Genomic DNA, 19,457 nt, shown 5'->3' with positions numbered 1-19,457 from the left:
TTAAATTTTTTTATCAAGTGGGTATATATAGTTCTTGGCTCAATTCTTTCTTCTTTGTTAAATTTTTATCAAGTAGGGATGTAGGTTTCTTGGCTTTGATAATGTGGACTTGTATGGTCTAACACCCACACAAGGTAACTAGTTTTCATCTGTGCTGTGGCAATGAGCAACAGAGAAAACTTCAAGAGGCCTGACTCGGCACTCACACCAGTTTTAAGCCAATGCAATTCCACTGTAATTACAGAGACATTAATTTCTTTACCTCATGATCTTGATAAACTACTAATTAGTACAATACAGGAGATATGAATCTGTTTATGAGGTAGTTTTAGGTTCATATAAAATTAAGTCTGTGAGGTAGATATGGATGTCATACTGAGCTACAGCTGAAAAATACAACTTTAGGCAGATTTGTTGGAGAAGTTTTTAAGACTTTTAAGCTGATATGTGAAGACAATGCACATCATATTTCTTTGTAAATGTTTATATTAATCTTCTATGATATTTTGCTTACAGCAATGCCCTGTTTCTTGTTTAAAGCAAATGATTCAGTCAGTTGTAGTAAAACATGAAAATGCCTGTGTGCATACTTCTCAGTCTTGTACGAATATGTTCCCAATGTAGCTGAATCATCCAGAAGCGATGTATGGCTCCCTTCATTTGGATTTCTATTTGTCCTGCATTATCAGCACTAAAATACATGTATCCCTAAAGCAGTAATAGGTTGAGAAGTGTTTGGTCTATTGTGTCTCCTTTTTACAGTTGCTCTGCATGTTCTTTGATATGGTTTTCTATTTGTCATGCATTATCAGTCACTAAAATACATACATCCCTGAAGCAATAATGGACTGAGAAGTGTCTGGTCTGCTGCATTTCACTTTCACAATTGCTCTGTGTGTTCTGTACTCTGCAAATTTGTACTGTTACAGGATCTGTAGCCATTGGTTTTCTAAGTCACCATAAATTTTGCCAGTGCAAATACCAGCTTGGTTACCTGTCCTAGGAGCTGGAACCCGTACAGTTTGCTTGTGTGCTGTAGAAGCAATAGTAGCACTATTGCAAGAAAAAAAAATTATTTCATGCTGATACAAAGAGCTAGAGACACATAGCCTTGAACTCATTTTGCCATAGCATGGAATTTTTTGTGTCATGCAGTTCTATAGTCTCAAGGCTGAATTACAACAAGCTTTACGTTAAAATAAGTTACATACATGCACATGATTGTTTTACTTTGCCACTCAGAAGGCTTTCTAACTTTAAATACTGCAGTGAAAAAATGTCAGTTGTGCTGTTGAAAGGCCTGACTTGCACATTGTGAGACCCCAAATGTCTGATGTACCGTCTTTTGCTAAGCAGACGTAAGACCAATCTGTAATTCTTGGATTTGTCACTTCCTGGCCACTTGATCTTAAAGTGACTATGGTACTTTATGCCTCCTTTTTTCCTTCTGTAAGGTGAGGCTGATGTTTGCTTGCATTTTTGAAAGGCATTCTTGGACTTATTAAAAACAAATAATAATCTTTAAATCTACCAGTCATAACCTGTTCAACACTACAATTTCTGTGAATGGACTTCATAGTCTGATTTTCATTTTCTTGGATAATTTCCTCTACAGTCAGATCTCTTCTCTCCTTTTTCTCTCCTTGCTGTGTGTTTGGCCTTTAGACAGCCAGTACTGTTGGTGTTACTAGTCAGAGAAACCTGGGCTCAGGGAAGCCTGATGTTCAAGGCTTACTGAAATGCTGCTAAATTATTTGTTACAATGTACAATTAATGGCTGTTATGTAATTCCCACTTGGCTTTGTAACTGTAGGTAATTCTACTTAACTGGAAGCGCAAACCCTGCATTAATAGATACATATATACAAATTGTCACATACTTGTCTTTGCACAGAAAAATAAGATGGCCTGAAATCAACCCGACTCTATAAAGCATTTTTAAGATGTATCTCAGTGGAGTAATGTAGACTTAACTTCCAGAATGTAATCTGACATGCTGTATCGCTAACTACGCTTATTCTTCAATTACTACCATGAGCCTATTCTGTTCCTTACAAGCAGTTGGCACAAGAGTCGTTAAAAGGACTTTGCTACTAAATGCTTTTTGTAATTTATACCTAAGCTTGAGTTTTTTGATATGGTATATTGAAGCAGTAGTCAAAGTGTCTGTATGTCTTGGCAATTAAAAAGTCCTTTAAACTAAGAAAGGAGAGCAATGTTAAACTCAGAGCGAGCAGATGAATGTGGATGTGAGCTTGACAGTATTTGAAAGGTGGATCATGCTGCACCTGAAGATAATGAGCAATAGACATTTGAATTGCTGAAAGCACACACTGCATTGGAAGCACAGTCTGTGGGAAGTTTTTTCTAGCTGTTACATTACTGCGGTAGGTCACAAGTATTAAGGAAGGGGATTCTGCTATTAAGAAGGTAGTCTTTGGTGGCAGGAAGAGTAGCATTCTGCTAGAATAGAGGCTTCTTCCCAATCTTATCTACATATAAACCTGTCATCAACATGTGTGCTTTGCAATGGATTATAAAATTTTATAGGGGAAATACTGTGGTTTTATTATTTTCTTACAGTATAGATGGTACTAACTGGGCAGGTAGGAGTGGGTAGTGAGTAATTCAGGGATCCAGTCACCTATGAGCTGTTTAGTACTTCGTTGCCGGTTCCTAGTGCTTTATTAGAAGCTATCACAACTGGTTTCTTCCTACTCACAGTTACTCTATTAGTGCTCAGTTTAATGATTCTTCTCCAGTGCGTAATTAATTCTGCCTCCTGATGCTGCCCTCCTGCAGTATTGTCAGCAGTTCCTACCTTTTGTTTTGGGAAATAAGGAAGAGGATATAGACCAGAGATGTTTTTAAAATGTAAATAAAAGTAATTCTTTTTACTTTTGAGTGAAAATTCAATTATATGTAGCTAGGTTTTACTGTAATTGATTTTTCAATTAAATCTTGCTTTATGAAAACTTAATTAAAAGATCAGGTGAAATGTGACCAGATTATAGGGAAAAACAAGATGGGAGACAGTAATTACTTCATAGGGTTTCTTTGGAAAGAGTGTTGTGAGGATTCACAGCTCCCTCCCCATTCTGGTGCTAGGATTTTCAGTTATCCTCAAATAGGAAAATTTCTTTATAAATTTTCTCTCTGAAAGTAGAGTAATGCCGTAAGTGCAGAACTCGCAACGTTTGTATTTCAGAGAGATCCTGGATTTAGTTGTTTTTCTTGTAGCTTGTGCATCAATCTTTTCACCTAAAACCTGAACCCGACATGAGAATGTCTTGTAACTTCATAAGAGAACATGGCTTCATTTTTAACTGTAAGCCTTTCAGTTTTAAGGACGGAATCTGCTTCTTAGTGGGAAAAGATATGAAGGAGTTAAATAAAATTAACTAGAGCCTCTCTGAAGTAGCTGTGCCTCTGAGTGCAAAAAAGCTGGGGGACAGCAAACTGAAACAGCAGAGTATTTCATTGCCCGGTTAGTCATCTGTCCTGGTTTCAGCTGGGATAGAGTTAATTGTCTTCCTAGTAGCTGGTACGGTGCTATGTTTTGAGTTCAGTATGCCAAGAATGTGGATAACGCTGATGTTTTCAGTTGTTGCTAAGTAGTGTTTAGTCTAAAGTCAAGGATTTTTCAGCTTCTCGTGCCCAGCCAGCGAAAAAGCTGGAGGGGCACAAGAAGTTGGCACAGGGCAGAGCCAGGGCAGCTGACCCAAACTGGCCAAAGGGGTATTCCATACCATGTGACATCATGCCCAGTGTATAAACTGGGGGGAGTGGGGGCAGGGGAAATCACCACTCGGGGACTAGCTGGGTGTTGATCGGTGGGTGGTGAGCAATTGCACTGTGCATCATTTGTACATTCCAATCCTTTTATTATTACTGTTGTCATTTTATTAGTGTTACCATTATCATTTTTGGTTTCTTCTTTTCTGTTCTATTAAACCATTCTTATCTCAACCCACGAGTTTTACTTCTCTTCCCGATTTTCTCCCCCATCCCACTGGGTGGGGGGGGAGTGAGTGAGCGGCTGCGTGGTGCTTAGTTGCTGGCTGGGGTTAAACCACGACTTCATCTTACAATTTACAGTGATTTATTGTGACTTGCATGGTACAAGACACAGGAAAAGCAATTTTATCTTAACAAGGATATTGGCTGCATCTATGTTAATTAGAATAGGACTGTCAAATACGCCATTTTAAATGTCAACTCCTAATTCTTCTTTAAATTCTTGTTTTCACTATTCTCATATTGGATAGGGGCAACATAGCAGACTGCCAGATGAGAGAATCAGTGCAGTGCTCTCAGTTGCAGAAAGGCATTTCAGATACCCATCTTTATTTTTAATCTTTGGGTTTTCTAGTGTTACCAGGGTCTTGTATCATTAATGAGATTTACTGAGAATGTCATAATGTTTGCCCAGCTTTCACTGCAGTTCTTCCTGAATACTCCCCTGCTAACATGCCCAGTGAACGAAAGCAGGGCAGGAAAGAGCTGCTCTGCAGGGGCACCTTGGGAGCTGTGCTCCTGTGATCTGCAGTTCTGACATCCATTCGCTCTGTGCACTATTATTAATAAGAAGGTCTGCAAAGTAAAAGTTGGAGTAAAGCAACCCTGTTAGCAGAATTACATCTGTTGTTTGGAAGATGGCTGTCCATTACAACGCGTCTAGAGGACTGCAAGTTGTCAAAAGCTGAAAACCGTGAGAGCAGCATCTCCCAGGTTTTGCTGGGATCTTCTGTCCTCTACCAGTCTCTTTCCTGAGGCCTTGAGACTTGCAGCCTTGTTTTTAGGAAGCCCTTTGGCAGTCCGTTTGCCTGATAAAATTTAGCAGTAGTTTCTTCCCACCTGCAGCATCAACCCACTCCTGGTTAGCTGAGACTTCCCTCAGCTTTTTGTCCCTTAGATGTTGGTAATGGAGTAGTTGATCTGTTCCTTTTTTCCCTTCAGCGCTTGACAGCTACTGTCTTGTTTTTGTTCTGCAAATGCAGCAGCCTCATTCTTCGCTTGTAACATCTTCTTTTTGTCAGTATATGCAACTAATGGATGTAAATACACACCAAAATAGGTTAAAGTACCCTTGTATCCCTTGACAGCTTGAGTATTATACTGTGATTCCTGCAGTTGTGACTGCTGATCTAGACTATCGCAAGTTTCTAGGAGTAAACCTGTGTAGCCTGAAGAAGCTCAGCAACGGTTTGTCCCTCTACTAAGGACAGTCTAGTGCAAGGTCCTTGTCCTAATAGTCAAAACCCTTTCTGAGCGTTAGCCACTTTACTTGAGAGATCCTTACCTGGGATTCCTCCATAGGATGTTCTCCTATTACAGTTGCATTTCACTGGCACCAAGCAGCTGTTATTGAAATAGTAGTGGGGAAACTCCAGACCACAGGGAGAAGTTGCATGGAAGCTAGAAATTTAAGCTGAGCTGTTTCTCATAAAGGAAAGAAATGTGCAGCACATGGACTGTAGACTCAAGATGTTGGCTTAATGCGTGTGCACTGGGAACAACCTTACTCTTCCTAGCATGGAAAATGTGCATGCCATGGAAGGTATCTTGAGGAAGAAGTACTATACTGATTTCCACCACCACCCCCAACCTCCAATACTGCAAATACAGACACCATTTATTTTCCCATATAGTCAGAAAAAAAGTATTTTATTACCTCTACATGGATCACTTGTATTTGTAGACACAATCTTGTTTGTGTATGAAACCTCTAGTATAAAAGGAAACTGAGCAGTCACTGTGACTCATTTTCATTATAGTGACAGTTATACTTACATTACTGTCGTGAGTGCTACTTGCATTATAATGCTATAATTGAAATTTATTTTTTTAAATCAGGCCTTAGGCTTTAAAAGGCTTACAGGGTTTTTGTTTATTTTTTAGAGCAATAGTTATAAAACCATATAACTGGTACCTGTCTTCTTACAAATCATGCTGTTTCTTGCACAAGTGGGTAACTAAATGTAGTAATTCATATCAAAATACAGTTTTCTGTATTGATGGTTGCAATGTATTTACCCATTGCAAGCACAGAGTTACTGGGAATGTAAACTAGCCAGACAGTATTTTTATGAATGGCTTTCCAGAATGGTGAATGAACACATTCAATGTTACTCCATAGTTTTTGTCTAAAATACTAGGTTTGCAATGAGATTAGTCTTTCTAGATTCTTTTTTTTAATTAATGGCAAGTGGTAGGTAAGAAAATGCATTCTTCTGCTTGTCCTCATCTTAAGCTGCATGTTTGGAGACAGTTGCTGGACTTCCGGTTAACTCAATGAAACCTAAAGCAGTTTACAGAAAAGTTAACCAGTTTAACTGTTTTAATAATTGCACTTGTAGAAACAGGCACTGTTAAAACCAAGTTACTTCTTAGCCGAAGAGGGCTTTCAGGTACAAGTTGAAGGCATCCTTTTAGCTGAGCTGTATTTCAGTTTCTAAAGCTTGTTCGTGTTTGTTTAGATGTCACTTGTCTTAGAATTATTGTAGGTTGGGTAAAGCATCACTGCAGTAGAACTAGGAAAGAAAAAAGTGGTTTATAAACAAAAGTGCAAAGTTGGAAAGGAGTATTCATTTTATGTGTAGCTTTCAAATCATTCCCCTTGTCCTCTGAAGATAAAATTTCTCTGCATAGAAAATCTTTGCTAATCCTTGAAGCGTTCAACTGTTGTTCTGGAGTTTTAAGTGTGGGATTGTTGGGTTTTTTGGGGGGTTTTTTTGGTTTTTTTTTTTTTAAACCATGTAAAGATTGCACTGTGTTCATAATGCTGGCTTTCTAGCATATATGAACGGTTATGCAGATGAGTCCTGCCAAATCTTTCAGGGCCATTATAAAACCATACTCCCCTGCTGGAAATTGCTGTTTGCGTGGCTGAGTCAGCAGAAAGAGCTGGATGGCCGCTCCTCAGCTGCTCAGTTAGTGCTTGTTGTAATCCTGCACCTTAGCGCAAGTCCACGTCAGCCACTAGATCAAAAGTCTCGAATGGGAGAAGGAGTAGCTGAGATGCGGATACACATTCTGATCTGCTTCCTTGCTGGAACGGGCGGAGCCATGGGCTGGGGAAGCAACTCCGTATCTTTGGCTGTGGCCTCCTCAGGACTCAGCCAAGTTCATCTGCCTGTTTTTCCTAGGTGTAAGCGAGCAGCATGTATAGTGCATAGTCTGCATGTCCTAAAGAATGTCTACAGCAAAGCGCTGCTTATATCAATTACTATTTATTTAAATTAAAAGCTTCACTCTTAAAGTAGGTTAAGTAGTGCTTGTCTTACGTGTTTTTACAAGCTGTCATAAAGAAAACTACTATGTTGTATTTGTAATTTTCAAGTGAAAGAAAAATAAAATGCTCTTATTTTCTGAAGTGAAAAGCTTTTGCAATATGGTAAAAATAAAGGTTGTGTTGAGTAGTGTAAAAATCTATGCTGCTTCACTCTCACAATGAAAGATCTTCTGCAGCTTCTAAGTTCACGGAATCTTTGCAAATAGTGCTTGATCAAAATTAATTCAGAAACAAAACAAATTAGGACTTTTTACTAGTTGCTTTTGGTAGCATTCAGTCACTTTTAGGGCTGATTGTTCATCTTGTATTGTTATAATCATTCAGAAATGCACTTCTTCACAATTCCTGGTACCTTTCAAGTAGAGGGAGCCATAGCAAATTCAATATTGAAAATTAGTGGTAGTCCTTCCCCTGCATGACTGTGTATACACGCACACATACTTTTTGAGAAAGAGTTTTTCCTATTTAGGCTTTCCTAAAAATGCTGTTCCAGGAACAATTCATCTGCTCCTGTTTGGATCACTTTAGAAAAAGGAGAAAATCCATTTCAATGTTGAAAGTTGCTAATTGATAGCTGTGTAGGTGACTCAACAAAAGACTTTTTAACTCTTTTGCCTATTGAAAATGTAGGTGCAGGTTAACAACCAATTGCTTTGTTTATATATTTTGAAGAAACTGTCACTGATGAGCTAGCTCGATTAATTACCAGTTCAATTGTTACATTTTTATGATGCTGTCTTTTAGCTGGATTTCTTTTAGGAATCGTTCTGATTAATGTTTTGAAGTAACCTGAACCAGGGTAAATCTCAAAGCTAGATCTGTGGATAGATTTGGGCAGCATGAAGGGAGTAACTTGTTTTAAACATGCCAGCTTTCTGGAATGTGATCTACAGCCATGAACTACAAGCACAAGTTCTCGGTATGGCATGCTGTGAGAAGGGGGTCCCTCAATAGGATACCTGGGAACTAGAGCAGCTGAGTGGGGAGATGTCTGACTGGGTATTTCACAACCTGGATTAAAAGGAATATATGATGGCCATAAAGAAAGACTGAATATGGGTAACTAATTCTGGCTTGCTGGGAAGTATAACCTGTGATCTGACATCTGTAGTGCTAGGCATGCTTTTATGCTTTGGACAGTTGCGAAGATCTTTGCTTCAAATTTTCTGGATGTTTAGCTTGATTATTTTGTCTCTGGTTAATTAAATCCCACTCTCTCCTTCTGACTCTGCTACTCAAAATAAATTTTCTTTTAACATGTTTTTGGATTACTGTAACCTTGAATAATCTTAAAATAACTTTGGATAGAAAAAATGGTTTCTTCTAAAAATTCTCTTCCCAAAATGAGCTGTTCTATATGTAGTACTAACGTTGAGGCTGAGATTGAATAGGACTCTACAGTTAAAGTGGTTCTAACACTTATAAATAGTTACTTTCATCTGATCTTAAAAACTTTCTCAGTTCTGTTTGCTTTCATGTAAAATTCTCTTTCTGTTCCTACTCTCTGACAATTTTCCCAGAGAAGTATTATTTTCTCCCCCCCCCCAGCTCTCTGCTTACTCTTTCAGCATCCACAGATTGTGGCATGTTTTGTATCCCCCTCTACATTGGGATGTTATTTGGTAGAACTGAATGCCTGCAGTTTTCTGGCTGTGGGTAGTATTTTTTTATTTACTGCATGTGTGTTATTAAAGATTCCTGCAAATTTTTTGTATGTTTTCGAGTTTTTGCTAAACTAAGTTTTCTTCTAATAAACTGAGTAAACTAAGTTTTATTTTAATAAACTTTTGCACTCTAGCCTGTACGTGGTAGGTTCTTGTCTATCTTACTTCCAGTGTCATGGCTCACTTGCTTTTTCCTATTTTGTAACCACCCAGTTTCCAGATTAAAAAGGTTCCTTGGCTTGCAGAATTTCAGTGTAGGAAAATAAGTACTGTGATAAATAGTCCCTTCTTGATTACTCAATTTGTTGAATATTCATGTCTCTCTACTATGATACATAGTTTCCTTATGCTCTTCTTGCAAGATAGTGCCCTGGAGATGTCGGAGAAAGGTCTTAGCACTTTCATTATACAGGAATTGTACTCTGTGTTGGCATCTTAATTTTTTTTATGAGCTGGGTTTGCATCAGTATCTTTTGATCAAGGGAGAGTTTGAAACTTAAAATTATTCTTGTGTGTAATGCAATTCACAAAGGCTAATGCTATCTTTTTCAGGGTTTGCATTTACAATGTGATGGTTGTGGTTGTTTCTAGTGGACACAGTTTGAGGGGTTTTTTTTGGGTGAAGAAGGATCCTTACTGATACACACAACAGTGAAAAACTTTCTTGTGGTCAACAGAAGGAGTTACTCATCGAGGCTCATTAAGATATGATTGTTCTATAAATTTGAAATGATATCAACTAGTGAGGAGCTTAATTTATTTTTCTTCAGATTGTTCTGGGCCTTGGACTCCTTCACAGTTGGATGCCACATAGTAACATAGGTTTTTGGCACTAATTATAATATTGGTCACTCTGGTTTGGGCTAGTGGCTAGATAGGGACATAAAGATCTGCAATTACTTAGTGTGTGAGATGTTCAACAGTACAGGTTCTTTGTGGTGAACCACCTCTCTCTGATTTAAGAAATTAGTGTTTAAATACAAAACTTTAATGAAGTCTGCTGATGTTGGACCCCCATTCTAGATGAGGTGCACATAAATCTGCCCATTACTGTGATTTATGTTCTCACAAAGCAATGTGGTTTTAGTGCTAGTGGTTTGTCCCACTGCCCTTACATATTTCAGAGCTCTGCTGTAGCTGAGTACAGTTGTGCCACTGCTAAGTAATGGACTTCTACTAATCTGATGTAGGGCAGCGATTGAAATGGGAAAGTGTGCCGCCAATCATCCTTGAAATAACTTTCAGTAACCAGTTATAAACTGCTGATAATGCCTTTACTAGATACGTGCAGTAGGTGGAAAGCCTAGATATTAGAGGGGACTTGAGCTTTCCCCTGATGTTCACACTCAAATGTAAGCTGTTTCAATGAAGATTTTAGCTTTATCTGCTAGGGAAGTGGTTAGTGTAATAGAACAGTGTTGAAATGCACTGCTTTCTCAAGTTTTCCTATTAGCATGTTTAATGAGGCACTCTAATATCCCCTTAGGTTGACTGTCATTACTGAAAGCTGAAGTGTTAACTGTAACAGCAGAAAAGGACTCTACAAGACTATGAAAAGGCTTAATTTTTGTTTAGGTTGAGCTGTATAATTAAAATATGTTGTGGAGCTGTCTGTAGAATAGAGGTGGCTGATTGTTGGCAGCTCCTGTATGTGTGTTTGTGAAAGCTAATGGTCTTTTAAAATAAATAGCCTTTGCAGTTAAAATGTCTATCATTGACAAAATGGATACATCTCCACAAACTACTTAAATGGATTCTTCTTTAGATTGACAGTAAAGAATATACAATTATTGTGGAACTTGTCACTTCTTTCCAAAAGTTAACCAGTGTGTTGCCCTTATCCTCTAGAATATTACTGCTCAGGTGTGAGCAATGTTGTAAAATGATCTGTTGTCAAGAAAGCCGTTTTTGTCAGAAGTAAAGTAAAAATCTTAGAGTGTAATTTGTGGGAACACAACTGAAAGAAAACACTTGATGAAAGTCTCTTTGTCTGTATAATCTGATGTACTTCTGGGATCAATAGTGTTTCAATGCACTAAATTTAGATTGCATGTCCAGTATCCAAGACGTAAGAAGTTTATCAGATTTCCTGCAAAGTTGCTGGAAGAAAACAGCCTGGTGTTAAGTTGGCAAGTTTCCCTGTCCCCTTTGGAATTTACTATTTAATTAAAAAAACAAAAACAAACCAAACAACAACCAAACCTTGAATTTGTATTCAAACTTTCTTGTAGCATAACAACCTCTATTAAGCTGTTTATTAATATTTAATTCCTGATTTTCTTTGCCATAAATTTGCTGCTTCATCAGGTTGCCTCTACAAATCCTCCATCTGTGGAATCACTTACTAAAGCTGCTTGGAATCCTTACAAGTAGAACAAACCACTATGGGAAGCTTCTTAATGAAGTGAACTTTAACGTTGGTTGCATTAAAGTTTAACATTTTAATAAAAATTTGCTCTTACAAGTTCATTCTAAGACGTGAAAAAACAAAACTATTACCATGGTTAAGTATCTCAGTGACGTGCGGAAAACAGACTCCACAATCAGTGAGATTGTAAAGTAGGTATGTTCATTCAGCGCTGGGCCGCACGGGGGTAGTCCCACCAAAGTCGTGCGCGCCGCACTCGGCAGTTTGTCTCAAGTTTATACAGTCAAGTGTTACATATTCACAATACGCCTATACATATGCATGACCTATCCCCGCTCCATATTAAAATTAGCTCCGAGAGGTCATTTCCATAGTCTCCTCTCAACTGAGCTTGCGCAGTGCCTCTTTATGGTGGTCGTCTGGTGGTCGCAGAGATGAAGATAGATGACTCCTCTTCGTCACCGCTAGTAACCTTTTTTCTTGCGCAGGCTCAGTGATTTCTTGGTATTCACCCAAGCTGCAAGACCAGTCTTAGCTGGCTCTTGGGGCCTGCTCCTGCTTCTTATCAGGAGCTGTCTTTACCTCACTGGCTGGTCCTTGGGACTAGCTCTTCTTATCAAAGACTGTCTTTGCCTCAGCTAATTTCAACAATGTAAGCGCTAAACATCATCCTTCATCCCCCCTTATTATGTCTACTGAGATTCTTTTGACTCCCCTTGTCTCATCAGTACAGCTTTATATGTTAGTGAAGAATGCCTCCTTCCCATAAGTATTCTCTTGAAAGGAAATGTTTTAGTAACTTCTGTTTTGGCCTGTTCGTTTGGAACTCCTAATAGTACAGATTTCTGTAAGGAGCTGTGAATATTCTTTGCTGTAAATAGAGAGTAATGGCTCAGTTGCTGTACTCTGAAATAGGATCAAGGATGTCTTTGCTTTTTGGTTTTTTGTGATTATTTCACATCCTGATTTTAGTTTCCAACTGCACAGTCTGGAGTCCCATGGCAGTTCAGGCCAGTCTCCATTATGATACTTAGTCCTGCCTATGGGCCAGTACAGGCTTTTGATCTCATTGTGAACTGTTTAAGGGAGCTAAGTGCTACAAACCCCTTAATGAGCAGGTGGATATCCTTTTAGCTGGTTGCATTCCCTGATTTACCTGGTGCTGATGCAAAGGGTCAATGTGAGCTGGGCAGAAGGAAGGACGGAACTGTGATGCAGAGACACCAGCTCCTGGATGTGCCGCCTTACCACTCCTAGTTAACCATCAGTCCTCTTTATTCCTAAGCATGAAAGGCTGACTGAGTTGCGTGATTTTTTTTTTTTTTTTTCAAGTTACCCAATTTTTGTCACCTCTTATGTTTATGAACGTTTTGGGTAGTAATCTAAACAGCAACAAGAAAAAATTGTCAGGAATCCTTCCCAATGTTTTTGCTGCTTCTGACACTGGTTCTTGGTTGATGCCAGTGAAATGACTGACACCTCCCTACTATCTTAGAGTTTTTTTTATTATGTCAGGAGTAAAAGTTCATCTCATTCAATATCCTGTCTCCAGCTTTTGTTGCTCATCTGTTGTTTTTATGACACACCTTCCCTCATGTCTGCTAGATGCATGACTGGAGCTGTAGTGAAAGTCCTGGTCTTTACAGGGTATGTTTATATCCATCTGATCTTGCAAAAAGGTCTTTAAACTTATTCCATCTCCCTAGTATTTATTCCCAAATGCTTTTTATAAACAAGAACTTGGATTCCTTCTTTAGTGCTTTTGTTTTGCTCCCTTAATCTCATTTCTTAAAATATATTTTTAATTCTCCTAATTATCATAGGACTTCTCCTTCATGACCTTTTTATCTCTCCTGTTGGTGGGTTTGTTGACTTCATTCCTGAACTTCTTAATGACTTCTTTATAATGCTTACATGTTCATACTGAAAACACCTTTTTGGATGGTAATGTGATTCTAAGATGCCTTTTCACACCTGCTTTCTATTGATTGTCTTAAAATTGAGCTGTGCACTGTCTTGTCTCTGCTTTCCAATGGTAAGTCTGCAGATTATAGTAGCAGCTCTAGTAATTAGTCTCCTAAGTGATCTTAGAAGTGAAAAAAAACATTTAATATGATGATTTCAGTCCACCGTGTCATCTAATGCTTCCTGTATAATAACTAGATGCATCTTGTGGTCTAAATTTAAGGAACCTTCTATGATATTTTTTTTTCCCAAACTATATTCTTTAATGGGGGCAGAAGGTTAATGCCTTGGTTACTGAAGTGGATAAAGATCGGGCTTGCCAATCTTGCCTCTGTGTCTCAGATTTCATAGCTGTGGTGCACAAGGTAGAGCTTAAACTTTCTGTGACAGATTTCCAGTTAATTGTTTTCATTTTCTTTTCCTCACATCTTGTCACTTATCAGCTTTATTAGTTAGGTGGTAATATACTTGCCTGCAGCAAGAATCTTTTATTTGGTGTGAGCAGTTTAACAGTGAGAGCATATTAGAAAATGTCATCTAAGTGTAAATGAAAGCATTCTCATATGAAAGATTAGGGAAAGAGTCCATTGCAGCCATATTTATTTTGCTAGGAAAGGTGTTTTTTGTTTTCAAATTTCTTTAATATCTAGCTATTAAAATAACTGCATAATGAATATTGGTTATGTATTTTAGAGATTTTTATAGTTGATTAACTTTTAATGCCTTGCTTCTGACTATGCCTTTTCACAAGAACTTACTCTCCTATGTTCTAGTGTGTCTTAAATTGAAATTGGAGGAGGAAAATCTGGAGAATATCGATGCATTCTAAGGCAATGGAAAGCAAATCTGTAATGTAAAAAAATTATAGAATCTAAAATGTTATTTCCTTAAGGTGGTATGATTTTTTTTTTTCCTTAATTTGATCTGTTTCAGAATAGCCTTTTTATTCCTGGTGGTTTTTTTAGAAAGAACTTTGATTTTGTGTGTGAATGCTTGCTGGATGGCAGCCAGGCACACTGGGGAGGCTTTCCTAATTGCCTCCTCCCGTTTCCTGAAACCTCCTGCCACACTGTTTCATGCTCAACATAGCAAAGCATATGTTTTGATATCTAAATGATAACTGGAAATGAATAACATAAATTTATCTTCTGAACTGAGTTTTTTGTTTGGATGTTTTGAACCTATAGATTTTGGGAAACTCAGTAGAGGAAGTGAGGTCTGAGTACAAAGCCAAAAAGGTTGTTTTTGACAGCAACATTGTGAAAAGTCTCAGGATGAGAAAGCTGACATGGAAGTTGCAGAATCACAGAATCATTTTGGTTGGAGATCCACCTGTGGAGATGGTCAAGACCTAACTGAGCATGGTCCTGGGCAACCTGCTCTAGCTGACCCTGCTTGAACAGGGGCTGGACTAGATGATCTCCAAATGTCCCTGTCAATCTAAACAATTCTGTGTGATTTTGAACTACTACTCTAACTCCTTAGGTTTTCCTAAGAAATCACGTGCTGTTCATTGCAGGTTTGATAATAAATAATTTCAACTACTGTATTAATGCCACCTGAATAGCTGGTATCATTGGCTAGCTTGTGATGGGACTGTTGAGGTGTGCAAGCTTCCCCTTCCTTTGCTAATTCCTGTAGTCATTAACTTTGTGGCAAGGACGCAGCAGAAACAGTAAATCGCCTGCTGTCATGGTGCCTCTTGTTCAAGACACTTTACAAACACATTTTAACCTTCACACTACCCTTATGTTTCAGCAACAGGCTTTAGTTTTCATGTGTAAATGGCAAGTGTTGCTTTAGCTGGGGCTATTGGTGGTTCTAGCAGTGTCCCAGGACTGATGGTGTGTGCTGAACGTTCGTGATAGCTGTTGGTCTGATCAACGGTGTGGCTCTGCTTTTTGGATGCCTGAGAAGCAGATTTGGCTGGCATGTTTTGAACATTTCTGCAGATTTCTCTGCAGATCCTGTGTAAAATCAGCCTTCATTAAGAGTTGAATGGGGGTAAAAAAAGTAGCTTTTTTACAGAGCATATATTGGTTTTGGTTGTGCACATCTTTCTAACTGCTTGCCAGTAAAATCCACATACAGATGTTGCCATCTTTACCTCTGAAATTAGCTTCATTAGATGATTATCTATTTCAGAGATATCCTTCTTGGGACTACATGTTATTTTTCTGTTGACGCGGAAGTCACGGACACTGCACACAATCAATATGATCAAGCAGATGCCACTTTATTGCCAAGATAGCTCGGTTTATATGTTCATTCTAGTTAATGTTCACGCATAAGCAAATTAGAGATTGGTTAGCATGAGCTGTCCACGCGCCTAGTTACACCTAATGATTGGTTATATCAACACTGTACACGTGCATAAACATAAGGCATAATTGGTTGTATTAACTAAAACATGCGAAACTTGTCTCAGGCTAATTGGTCAAGATAAGCTGCCGAATTGAGGTTCTTTGTGCCAAGTTCCCTTTATCGTGGAATGCGCACCTGTGTTCTTCTAATTGGTATCTTTCTTTTTTTGTCTTCTTGTTTATTCTGTTCAAGGCCTTCTAAAGGCGTCTGGAATGCTCTTACTACCGTTAGCTAAATATGTGTCCACAAGCAAAGCATCCTTGAAGTCTGCTGCCTACAAAACATCCTTGGCTCACAAATTGATCAATTCTATCGAGTCTGGATTGTTCACTGTGTGCCCATTACTTTCCAAGTATCCCACAATTTTCTAAAGCTTTTAATGGTGACTGACTTTCAGTAGCTTCAAAGAGAAGGATGTAAGCTCAGTTTTCTCTTTGTGTCCCCTGAAAGACAGAAACACAACATATTTTTTTCCCCTGTATTTATTGTGAGACCTCATTTTGTTTCTATACCTGTCAGCTCCATGTTGGAGGGCTTAGTCTCTCATTCCTGCTGCTCTGCATTTAATCATCTTTTCTCACTTCCATGTTGCTCTCACAAACAGCAGGGAAGGTGTTTATGGGCCAAATGATAAAATAGCCATTGGCAAGCAGACTTTTTTTTTTTTCTTCCCCATCTTTGAGTTGCCATGGATTTTAGTGATGATTGATCCAAATAGAGTAGCGGAGAGCAAAGAATGAATGGCCTCAAAAAAACACTCCAGAGATATCAAGCGTCTGGTCCATTGAGTCATGAATTCCTAAACCTGGTGATTATCGGAAGCTTGTTTAGGGTGTAACAGGGGAATTGACGCTCACTTTGCTGCTCAGCCTTTCCTAGGCCTCTGCTGCCCGTCGCAGACAGAGACCGTGACACCGGGCTTTGGGCCTGGCCCTGCGGAGCTGGGTGTCCTGCCAGGCCAGTCCTGGTGGTGGGAAGGTGGCCATGCCGCAGTGGGGGAACGATCATGAGGGCGTGAGGTGGCATTCCCGAGGCAGAGGGGAGGCCGGGGGGGCGGGAAGGCCCGGCCTCCCCAGGCCAGGGCTGCCGCAGCTGTAGGGCCCTTCCCCTCCAGCCCAGTGTGAGCCGCTGCCTCGCGCGGGTCCTCAGTGGCTTTTGTTTGCAGAAAGTGGATGTGCTCCTATGCTTTGCCATAAAGGCTTTTCCCTTGCATGTGCGCTATCTCCATCGCTTTAATTGTAATTAGTGCAAATGCTGACGTGAAAGATGCAAGAGAAATATCCCTAAAGGTGGATTATGTTTGAAAATTCGCTTCTCTATCAAACACACAAAGGGCTATTTGAACGCTTTTTTCCATGGTGCATTCTGGTTGGCTTTGAAAAATGGTTGAATAAATTTTTAATGATTTTTTTTTTCCCTGACACTTTTATGTGTTTTTTTTATCCCGTGTGGGTTGCTCAGTTGAGAGGAGGAGGAGGAGGAGGTGGCATTGGCACGTCCTGAGAGGCTCTGCCGGGAACTGGGTTATCACGCTGAGAGGCTGCTGCGAGTGTTTACCTATCGTAACAAAGGATTTTCTGATGCCATTTTATTATTAAACAATCTATATTCTTTGCTCAAGCTTTTCGAGGCTCCCAGTAGTTCTGTCAGGCTAACCTTGTTGCTAAAAATGATTTTGTGCTTGTAGTTTGGTGAGTCAGCCAGGCAGCGCGGCGCCAGCTGAAGCCTCCACCATCTTATGACGAGGCCTTTATGCCATGACATGAGCCAGGAACCGTAGCCATGCTTCAGGAGCCATGTGCAAGCCTTTAGGTGACCCTGTTTCTTGATGTGGGTGCAGCCCTGGCCCGTGCTGGTATGGGGCTGTCGGTGTGGAACTGGTGGAGCTGCCCCGGGCTGGAAGATGTGATGTCTCTGCTGCTGCTCGGCTGTGCTCACTGTGCTCAAGTTGTATCTCAGCTGGCTTCAGTCGAAATGTGTTTTTGTGTGTGTGCTACAAACATGCTTCCAGTTTTAACTACAAAAGAAATTGCTGTTGGTTATCACTGTTGGTTCTCTTAAGGAAATAGATAAGTTTCCTCTAAATGAGAGCATGACTTCGTTGGTGGATTTGCACTACCAAAGCATGTACTGCACCCAGCTCTGCTCTTTATACACTGTTGAACTCCTGTTTTTACAGTTTGTGTGTGTGCGTGCTCCTGTGTGTGTTCCACATGGGCATTTCTGTCTTTTGCACAAATGGCTCATTTAGAGCCATTGCATAATTCATAGGAAACACTACTAGTGTTAAGACAGAATAAAAGGCAGCTGTGCTTTAGCTTCAGTCCTTGCTTCCTTATGGTGGTAGAATTTTTAGCACTGCATATGAAATAGTTTTAAACCAAGTCAAGAAACAATCCATTCCATATAACAATAATGAAATTACACAATAATGAGAATAAGAATGCTTGACCTCGCTTTTTCTTGGAGGTGGAAACCATGCTAAAGTTCTGTTTAAACTCAGGGCTGTGAACACTTGGCATCTTCAGTTAGCCACTTTTGACATAAGTGTGCTTACTTGGATCAAAGCATCTCTGTTTCAAAACTATGAATATATTTATGCTTTTTATTTAATCTTAGTATACATGCAATGTGAATTGAAGTGAGTTATTCCTCTATCATTACATCAAACCTTGAACTTGCAATACAACCGCTAGCAACGAGTGTGTGTGCCCATTTGCTCTGGGTATGCTTCTGGAGTTCATTAGATGTATTTTCTTTCTTTTCATCTTTCGGAACCTGGAAATCGAATTCTTCCAGCTTGTTCCATTTAAATGGTATAATATTTTATGGTGAAAAAGGGATGTAGTATCTCTTTTGATTTTATAACTGTAATTGAATTTATTCTTGTAGGTGTAGCATCTATGACTGTGCCAGTGTACATCGCAGAAGTTGCTCCACCACACTTAAGAGGCAGATTAGTCACCATTAACACTCTGTTCATCACTGGAGGGCAGTTTTTTGCAAGCGTCGTCGATGGAATCTTCAGCTACCTCGCAAAGGACGGATGGAGGTTTGTGAGTCTTTCTTGCTAAAAGCAAAACTGGCATGGTTGTGACTTGGTTGACAGCTTATAATTCTTGTTGGTAAAATAGAGTTTACATATAAAGTGGTAAAACTGTGTACTGAAATGGAACTTTAATAATTAACTCTTGCTAAATGATGTCCATACTGCTTTCCCTTAGGCTTAATAGTCACAGTATGCTTAGTGTTTTTGACTTTACTAAACTTTAAAATGGATGAGCAATAAATATGCATCAACAAGCTTGAATGATTGTCGTGATGTTTATGAAAGTAGCTTCTTTTTGCATTTAGAATAATTACATGCTGATTTTTCAAAAGGCAAATTTCCAGTAGTATGATGCTGTATGCACAAAATAGAGGTGTATTTCGAATATTCTTAATGTGAGCAGTAGTAATCCAATCAGAATTAAGTGAAGGATATTGTAGCATGATTTCATAGTTAAAAGTTTAGGTTACAGAATAATACAAATCTCTTTTACTCTCCTTTCTGGTTATTACGTTCTTCCTGTAGACATTGCTAAGTGTTTCTGGATTGCAGCCTTACACTTAGCGTCTTTATAGTGGTGTGTCATTTAAGAGAGATGAGAAATTTCAGTGGCTTAGTATTTTACTTGCAGTGCTGACTGGAAGAAGTAATTAACAGAAATGTGTAGGAGGAATAACTTATAGTATACATTCCAACTTCTGGAAACTTGTGCTTAATTATGTGTGCTTTTCTCTTGAAACGCTCTTGGGAAAG

General features: G+C 39.1%; 1 protein-coding gene across 2 annotated transcripts in view; it reads left to right on the top strand.

Moving 5' to 3' along the window:
• Nucleotides 1-19,457, top strand: part of SLC2A13 (solute carrier family 2 member 13) — a 170,836-nt gene that overhangs the window by 14,012 nt on the left and 137,367 nt on the right. For both annotated transcript variants that reach the window (XM_052789428.1, XM_052789427.1), the window contains exon 2: nt 18,548-18,707. In XM_052789428.1, the coding sequence (XP_052645388.1) occupies nt 18,548-18,707 (160 nt within the window). The remainder of the gene's footprint in view (nt 1-18,547; nt 18,708-19,457) is intronic.

Source organism: Harpia harpyja, chromosome 6, assembly GCF_026419915.1.
Source record: "Harpia harpyja isolate bHarHar1 chromosome 6, bHarHar1 primary haplotype, whole genome shotgun sequence".
NCBI lineage: Eukaryota > Metazoa > Chordata > Aves > Accipitriformes > Accipitridae > Harpia > Harpia harpyja.
Note: the sequence above shows the minus strand (reverse complement) of the source record. Positions and strands in the feature narration are given on the sequence as shown.